A 9,953-nucleotide genomic window follows, 5' to 3' on the forward strand; every position below is an offset into this window, starting at 1 on the left:
TATTTATTTATAAAGTCGGGTAAATATGAACATTTTAACAAAAGCTCTGAAGAGCTTTTAAAGCCAACTTATAAACTAAAACATTTACATGATAACAACAAAGCACATACAATTACAACACATTATTAAAATGAGTAAATGTTAAACATGTACATGTAATCTAACTATAGGAATATCATGCCAAACAAGATAAAGATGGCCGTATTTAAAGCAAACTGGTATTTTGACTTTCATGTGTTTTTTCATAAGGAACCAGTTGATGGTATGAAATATTTTGATACAGCATTCTGCCTGATGTGAATCAATAATATGTTAATTATGTTTGCACTGTGATATATTTTTGTTTTAAATAATAAATTGTATTAAAAGTAGCGATTGTAAAACTGTACGAAATTTCCTTCACATTCCCTCAAATGTGTAAGAATTCTGAATATCCTTTCGGCACCCCCTGATATACAATAAATCACTAGACATTTGATGACATCCCGGGTACAAGTTAAAATTGCACTGGAATCTTCACACTGCTTTACATCCTTGCACAAGTTGGTTATGATTGAACTCTAAATTTTATATAAATGCATCCAATTGTAACTAATGAACAAGCTTCTACATATGAGGAATGGTAATTTATTTTTAGTCCTTTGTATTGGTGATTAATAAAATAAACGCAAAACGTGAACTGCACATTTCAGTAAAAGATGTTTTATTTCTATATACTAAACACTGAACAGCAAATGAGGGGTGAACTAGGAGTCTGAAATTGATTCATTTTATTTTGGTGGCTTCAAGTGATCTGGGAGAGCTTCCAGTCGATGCTGAGAAGAACCGAGAAAATTTCGTTTTTTTCAGAATCAACAATATCAATTTAAACGTTTTAAATATTGATGTGAGTTATGTGATGATTTTCGTCGGTACTTTATCCTTTAGGTTCATTATTCTTTGAGTTCTTTCCTATTATAATACCAAAACGAAAGTACGTTTCCCGCGAACAAGCATTCGACCATTCGGTACGTTCCACGCAAATAGCGTGTGTATTTTGGATTGATCATTGTATTTTTATGTACATAATTTGATGATTTAATAATACAAGTCGGTTATTAAGATGCACAATATGTATTTCATAATATAGCCACAGTATTATACAATTACTGTTTGAAACGGTAGGGTTGTGTTTACATGAAATAGTAGGGTGATGTCTTTAGCAAGCGGGTCACGTGGTATATATATCAGTATATAAAGCGCTGCTCTTATGGGGAGCGAGCAGTCTGCGTTCGATCGTCGAACAGTTCACAACGTTAAATACGTTGCATTAATTAGAGACCTTATACCATTGAAATTATCTGGGACTTTGGATGCCTTTTGAGTAGAAGTGACCCAAGCAACTTTGCGCACTACACCATAGCTTGCTGGGTAACTTCAATAGAGACTCATACCTTTGTCCGGGTCACAGGTTTTCATTGGTGATATAAGACGGTGCACGAGTCTGGTCTCGTAGGTCAGCCTGAGTCTGTCAAGCTACTGATTGTCGCTTGTACAACACTGACCGCTTGTCTTCCTTGCATAACGCAGAGGGGGGACATTGATTGTCTTCCTTGCGTAACGCAGAGGGGAGACACTGCAGACTCTTTGGTATAAGTCCAAGACGACCCAAGTCAACCCAAGTTGACTCAAGTCATCCCACGTTGACCCAAGTCAACCCAAGACGACCCAAGTCGACTCAAGTCAACCTAAGTCAACCCGAGTCGACGCTAGTCAACTCAAGTCGACCCAAGTCAACCCAAGTCGACCCAAGTCGACCCAAGTCAACCCAAGTCGACCCAAGTCGACCCAAGTCAACCCAAGTCGACCCAAGTCGACCCAAGTCGACCCAAGTCAACCCAAGTGATCAAAGCAATCCAAGTCGCACAGGGCATACGGAACCGGCTTGTATAGAGGCAAATTATATTATTTGTTTATCAAATCACACGGCTAAGGAAAGCCCGAGGAAAAGCCATTATATATATATCCCGAAGGAACGGTAGACACGTTACAAAAATTGGTGGCAGCGGTGGGATATATTAGGACGACCTTTAAAGCATCCCGACTCAGCCTCACGATGGCTTCACATCAAGAACAAAGCGACTTGGATAGGATAAGAGCCGAACTTGAGCATGTCAAGCTAGAAAATGCTAGACTAAAACTTGAATCCGAGATCACTGGAATTGAAAGGGAATTGGAACTTGCTGCAAATACATCGACGTCCACACCCAAACCGTTGTTTGCCAAAGCTCCCAGGTCAGTAACTTTTAAGTGTACTGAAACTCCGACTCGTGGTGACAATTACCAGCCTGACGAAGCGATGTCGCCGGAAAGGTTTATAACCACCCGAAGAACGGGTATACCAAGGGCTCTTGATGAGACTCAGGGAAAGTCCAAGCCATCAGTCATGATGAAGTCTGCCACGTACGATGGTACGGGGTCTTGGCAAGATTATAAAGCCCACTTTGATGCATGTGCTAAGATAAACAAATGGACCGAGTCAGAAATGGGGTTGTATCTGGCAGTATCTTTGAGGGGACAGGCACAGGGTGTGTTTGGTAATCTTCCTGCAAAGGCACACGACTATAGTGCCTTGGTACAAGCCCTACAGGAAAGATTTCTTCCGCCGAACCAAACGGAATTGTACAGGGTGCAATTAAGGGAACGCCGACAGCGGGCCTCTGAACAGCTATCTGAGTTAGCCCAGGATATTCGCAGGCTTACTAACCTGGCATATCCCACTGCCCCTGCTGATGTACGCGAGACAATAGCAAAGGAACAGTTCATAGATTCCTTACATAGCACTGAGTTACGAATACGTACCAAGCAAGCACGTCCGATCAGTCTCAATGATGCTGTTCGACACGCCGTAGAGATGGACGCATTCTACAGGGCTGAGAAGAAAACCGTCAGTAGTAGTTCGGTAAGAACGCCACCTTCGGACGATACTTCAATGAATCCAACCATGGGTGATGACATCAAAACGCTTTAAAAAACCTTACATGATTTGCAAAAAGAATTCCGGCAATGGAAAAACGAACAGAGAAATCCCAAACCACCCACGTTTGTTGGTAAACGAAAATATTGGAATAACCGATATTCGAAACAGGGTGGACAGTTTCACTCCAAGTCAGATACAAACCCACGTTTACCTCGCCAGGACAGCACCACCAAACCAAACGACTCGTCTGTGAAAACTTCATCATATAATGGGTCAGGGTTGTATCTCCCTGCGAAGATAAATGGACGCGACATAGATTGTTTGGTAGATACAGGCGCAACACTCTCATTAGTCTCAGACAGACTTTGGATGCTGATATATGGTCAAACAAAGGACCTCAAATTCTTCCAGAGAGATATTGTGTCTGCAGCTGGTACAACCTGTCTATAAAGGGACAAGGCAGCATAAGTATTGACGTACATGGGTCGACCTACAACCTGGATGTTGTTGTTGCCGATATTGATACCGATGTTATCCTTGGGCTAGATTTCTTTAAGATTCACAAATGTAAGATTGACATGGACACCGAATTTATTGAAATCCTGGGCGAAAGGTGTCCTTAGTTTCAAGTGGCACTTTAGGTTGCTACAGGGTGATCGTCAGTGAAGTTGTCAAAATACCAGCAATGTCAGAGATGATGATACCTGCAGAGGTAACGTCTGAGGATATTCTAAAGGAAGATATGTGCTTGATAGAGAAAGCTCAAAGATCGTATGACATGGGCCGAGGTATTGTCGCAAAGTGCTTAGTACGAGGACAACAAAAATTCCCTGTACGTATACTTAATCCTACCCAGGAAGAGCAGATACTTTTCCCGCGGACTGTGATTGCTACAGCCAGCCCCGTTCTATCTATACACACAGTTAAAGCAGATGAGTTCACAAAGCCTCATGAGGCACCCGTGCCAGACCATTTACGCGATTTATACAGTCGTGCTGTGAGTGGATTAAATAAGGAACAGGCCAAACAGGTTGGAAAACCCTTAGAAAGTTCGAGGACGTGTTTTCCACAGGCGATGAGGATATTGGTAGGACAGGTATAATCAAGCATAAGATTCCCACAGGTGACACGCAACCTATCAAACAACCACCGCGTCGTGTCCCTGTGAACATGACGGACGAGGTGGACGCACGAATCAATGACATGCTCGACAGAGAAGTTATTCGACCATCCAAGAGTTCGTGGTCAAGCAGTATCGTTCTTGTAAAAAAGAAGGATGGAAAGCAACGCTTCTGCATTGACTATCGGCGGTTGAACGATGTTACAATTAAGGATGCCTACCCTCTTCCTAGGATGGATGAATCTCTAGACCACTTGTCCGATAGTAGATGGTTTTCGTCCTTGGATATGAATGCAGGCTACTGGCAGGTGGAGGTTGAGGAAGCTGACAAACCTAAGACGGCTTTTTCCAGTCGAAGAGGTCTGTTTGAGTTCCAGGTCATGCCCTTTGGGTTATGCAACGCACCTGCGACATTTGAACGTCTGATGGAGATAGTGTTAGCAGGTTTACACTGGGAAATATGTTTGATTTATTTAGATGACGTAATTGTCACTGGGAAGACATTTGACGATATGTTGACAAATTTGAGTACTGTAGGTTTAGAGAGGCTGGGCTGAAACTTAAACTTAACAAGTGCCATCTGTTTGCGGAAGAAGTCGAATTCTTAGGCCACCTAATATTATCAGAAGGGATACGTACTGACCCGAAGAAAACTGAAGCTATACGCACCTGGCCGATTCCCGGATGCCTGCGTGATGTACGTTCATTCTTGGGACTCTGTAGTTACTACAGGCGTTTCATTTACCGGTTTGCGGAGCTAGCGAAACCGCTACACCGACTTACCGAGAAAGATGTGAAGTTTGACTGGACACCTGACTGCATGCTTGCATTCGAGTCATTAAAGCAGAAACTAACGGAAGCCCCAGTACTGAGTCACCCGGACTTTCGCGAACCTTTCATTCTAGACACTGACGCGAGTGACATGGCCATAGCAGCCGTACTGTCACAAAAGAAGAATGGAGAGGAGAAGGTCGTTGCCTTCGCTAGTCGAGCTCTGAGCAAGTCGGAACGCAAGTACTGTGTGACACGCAAAGAGTTGCTTGCAGTGGTTCACTTCGTCAAGTACTACCGGCATTATTTGTACGGAAGACAGTTCCTGTTACGAACAGACCATAGCTCACTCCGTTGGATCATGAACTTCAAAGATCCAGTTAGTCAGTTAGCTAGGTGGCTCGAGATATTATCTGTTTATGACATGAAAATTGAGCACAGGCCTGGTAGGTTACATGGCAATGCTGATGCTTTGAGCAGAAGGGTATGTAAGCAATATGGTCGTGACTGTCCAGTGATGGACAAGGTTCAAACTTTGGGAGTGTGTACGCTTGGAGAAGTGTTGGAGTCTGAAGATCCCAATGACGTCTTCATTGATATTCAATCGTGCCAGAGCAATGATGCCGATATAGCCACCATGAGAGAATGGCTATCACGAAATTATCGCCCAAGCCATACTGAAATTGAGCCTCGAAGTAAATATCTGAAATCCCTGTGGAACCAATGGGAGCGCTTACATGTAAAGGATGACATTGTGGTGAGAAGATGGGACGTTATTGATACTAAGACTATACAATGGCAGGCAGTGTTGCCTTTGAGTAGGAGAAGAGAGGTATTGAGATATGCACATGACATCAAGGTCTCAGGACATCTAGGAATAAAGAAGACGTTGGCAAAGATTAGGCAACGCTTCTATTGGCCGGGTCTACAACATGATGTTCAGATCTACGTCAATGGGTGTGAAACTTGTGCTAAGCGAAAAGGACCCAACAAAACTAATCGAGCACCAATGCAGGTTACAAGAAGTGGCTATACTTTGGAGCGTATAGCAGTCGACATTTTGGGGGAATTGCCAATGACAGAGAATGGGAATAAATACATTTTGGTGGTATCCGACTACTTCACCAAGTGGACAGAAGCGTATGCAATGCCAAATATGGAGGCAGCAACTGTTGCTCGTGTCATTGTGGAACAGTTCGTGTCACGATATGGTTCGCCCAAGAAAGTGCACTCTGATCAAGGATCACAATTCACCAGTAGACTGTTTACAGAGATGTGTCAACTGTTACAAATAGAGAAAACTAGAACGACACCCTACCATCCGGAATCGGACGGGATGGTGGAGCGGTTTAATCGAACATTGTGTGCAATGCTCAGCGCATTTGTGAATGAAAATCATCGAGACTGGGATGACCAGTTACCATTCGTTATGATGGCTTATAGGTCATCGGAGCACGAAACTACCGGTGTCACCCCAAATCTTATGATGCTTGGACGTGAAACAACTATTCCTCTGGACCTAGCATACGATATGCCAACACATGCTAAATGTACACCACCTAACGAATGGGTGTGGCAGTTGCAAGAAAAGCTTGAAACCGCTCATGCGTTTGTTCGTACATATACTATTAAGGCAATTGAACGACAGAAGCAGTATCATGACAAGTCACTTGCCTATGAACATTTTGATGTAGGGGATTCAGTATATGTGTTCTTTCCGGTTAAACGTTCCGAGTGGTCTCCAAAATTTACTTCTTACTGGCGTGGACCGTTTCAGATCCTTGAGAAGGTGGCAACCGTTTTGTATAAGGTAAATTGTGGTAGGTCTGGATCTGCGCAGGTCATACACACAGATAGATTGAGGAAAGTAAGACCTCAAGTGCTTTTGGGTGAGTTAAACACAAATAATTCCGATTCTATGACAACTCAGGACAAAACTGAGGTGTCGGGTGCCGAACCCAGCGAGCCAGGCTTACACGATGGTAGTAACCACGATGACCTTGGTTCGATAAGTAGGAAAAGACGTAAACCACTTTGGCATCATGACTATGTCTTTTCTATTTTCAGTTCCGGAATGCCTAACACAAAGATCACCCCCAGATCGAGGGCCATATGTCCGCTATGTAAAGAAGAGGTCGCTGCTGGTGAGAGGTTCGAGCTGCACGTTACACAGTGCGCAACGAGTCCCAAAAGACACGCATGCTATGAGTGTGGAAAAGACTACAAGGAACTGGTGTACCTAAAACGTCACGTGAAGCAAACGGGACATACTCAAGCGCCTTCCGTGGAAAGTGCAAAAACACCCAAAACACTCGGGGACGACACGGTGGGTAGCGACAGCAGTTGGGATAGCGACCCCGAAGTTGGTGTAGAGGAAGAACCTTGCATAGATTTTAACGTAGGAAGAATAATCAGGAAACGGACGGCGCCAGAACCAGTCATGGCTCTTAAGAAGCCGCATCTGGCCGTGGAGCAGGCATGCAGCTCCTGGATCGGAAACGAGGTCAGCCGTGATCGCCCACTTGAAACTGCCGCTCCAGACCATAGTTCGATGAAAAGACAGGTCCCCACGGTGGTTGGCTGTAACGTACAGACCCAGACAGACGAACCTAGGGTAAACAAATGCGATGTGTGCGATATCACCTCCGGCAACCAGGCCATGATGTTCGTACACAAGGGTTGCCATTGTGTCGACAATCCTATGAGATGTAATGTCTGCGGTGAAACATGCCATGACGCGATGGGTTTCTATATCCACATAACCATGGGGCATACTGCCAAATGACTTAAACACATTTAGAACTGTTAGAGTTAGCTGTATAGTTTATTGTTACTGTTTCTTGTTCATTGTTTCATCAGGTCACATTCATGTTGTTTTGATCATTTTGCTCAACAGGATACTAGTCATTTTTGAACTTAAAATCTCATGTTTTTGTTGTATACGATTGTTTCTGTATTACTACTGGAAGTAGTTCGTGGTTCGTCAATTAAAGATGTTATTGACATATTTGTTTTACTTTTAGATATGAAATATTGTAAGCGGGACGCTTGAAATCGGAGGCGTGGGTAGTGTGATGATTTTTGCCGGTACTTTATCCTTTAGGTTCATTATTCTTTGAGTTCTTTCCTATTATTTACACCAAAACGAAAGTACGTTTCCCGCGAACAAGCATTCGACCATTCGGTACGTTCCACGCAAATAGCGTGTGTATTTTGGATTGATCATTGTATTTTTATGTACATAATTTGATGATTTAATAATACAAGTCGGTTATTAAGATGCACAATATGTATTTCATAATATAGCCACAGTATTATACAATTACTGTTTGAAACGGTAGGGTTGTGTTTACATGAAATAGTAGGGTGATGTCTTTAGCAAGCGGGTCACGTGGTATATATATCAGTATATAAAGCGCTGCTTTTATGGGGAGCGAGCAGTCTGCGTTCGATCGTCGAACAGTTCACAACGTTAAATACGTTGCATTAATTAGAGACCTTATACCATTGAAATTATCTGGGACTTTGGATGCCTTTTGAGTAGAAGTGACCCAAGCAACTTTGCGCACTACACCATAGCTTGCTGGGTAACTTCAATAGAGACTCATACCTTTGTCCGGGTCACAGGTTTTCATTGGTGATATAAGACGGTGCACGAGTCTGGTCTCGTAGGTCAGCCTGAGTCTGTCAAGCTACTGATTGTCGCTTGTACAACACTGACCGCTTGTCTTCCTTGCATAACGCAGAGGGGAGACACTGCAGACTCTTTGGTATAAGTCCAAGACGACCCAAGTCAACCCAAGTTGACTCAAGTCATCCCACGTTGACCCAAGTCAACCCAAGACGACCCAAGTCGACTCAAGTCAACCTAAGTAAACCTAAGTCAACCCGAGTCGACCCAAGTCGACCCAAGTCAACCCAAGTCCACCCGAGTCGACCCAAGTCAACCCAAGTCGACCCAAGTCAACCCAAGTGATCAAAGCAATCCAAGTCGCACAGGGCATACGGAACCGGCTTGTATAGAGGCAAATTATATTATTTGTTTATCAAATCACACGGCTAAGGAAAGCCCGAGGAAAAGCCATTATATATATATCCCGAAGGAACGGTAGACACGTTACAGTTATATCTTTATGAAATTAATCTGACTTAAAAATAAGAATATTTCTAAAATAATAAACAATACCACTAATATTCGGCCCTGTTGAATACATTATTATAATTAATATAATTATTATTGCTTCTGCTTTTGTTTTTTCTGTTGTTGATGATCACTCGATGAATTGTTTGAAAAACATAACAATAAAACATATTGTACAGACTCTTGAAAACAATGATAAGTTTCGTATCCAGTAGGGAAAAATATAAATTGACACATAACACGTTTCACTTCTTTCCTGATATAATTCGCCTAAACAAGCTTTTTCAAAGTGAGTTTCTCTAAAACCCATTTATGCCTAGCGTCTCGAAAAAATGCAAACAGCGTAGACCCAGATGAGACGCCGCATGATGCGGCGTCTCATCAGGGTCTGCGCCGTTTGCTTACAGCAATTTATGTAAGTAATATTCTAAATATAGAAATAAATATCCCTAATTTTGGAAATAACTTGATCCAATTTAGAAGGATGGGAGAGTCCAATAGGTATAAATGGGTTAAAACAAAACATTGAATACATATGTAGTTGCAATACAGGAAAATAAACAGCTGTCGCAAAGCAGACGCTCGTCTATTCTAACGGTACTGGTCCAATGGTATTTAGTGGTATTGGTTCAGGGGAAGTGGTCCAAGGGTCTAGTGGTGCTGGTCCAGGTGGATTTAGTAGTACTGCTTCAGTGGATCTAGTCCCAGAAGACAAAAGACGTCCTCCGGACGTGAGATTAACGTCGGATGACCGTCAGACTTATGGTCGGATTTGAAAGTTTTTAAGACGTCATTTTCCGACGCCATCCCGACGTCGGTTTTCGCCCGTTTTTCTAACAAAACCTGACCTGTTCCGACCAAAAACCCGCCCGTTTTCCCAACAAAATCAACCACTTTCCTGACCACTTTTGGACCAAAACCCGACCATTTTTCCAACCACTTTCCCGACCATTTTTGCAACT

At 42.9% G+C, this 9,953-nt stretch overlaps 1 protein-coding gene across 1 annotated transcript; it reads left to right on the forward strand.

Annotated features, from left to right (window-relative positions):
* The first annotated feature begins 968 nt into the window (after positions 1-968).
* Positions 969-7,698, forward strand: LOC127871760 (protein hunchback-like). Its single transcript, XM_052414929.1, has 2 exons — positions 969-1,007; positions 6,918-7,698. The coding sequence occupies exon 2, from the start codon at positions 6,925-6,927 to the stop codon at positions 7,633-7,635; it is 711 nt and encodes a 236-aa protein (XP_052270889.1). The 5' UTR covers positions 969-1,007; positions 6,918-6,924; the 3' UTR covers positions 7,636-7,698.
* Positions 7,699-9,953: the final 2,255 nt, after the last annotated feature.

This window comes from Dreissena polymorpha, chromosome 3 (genome assembly GCF_020536995.1).
Source record: "Dreissena polymorpha isolate Duluth1 chromosome 3, UMN_Dpol_1.0, whole genome shotgun sequence".
NCBI classification, from domain to species: Eukaryota; Metazoa; Mollusca; class Bivalvia; order Myida; family Dreissenidae; genus Dreissena; species Dreissena polymorpha.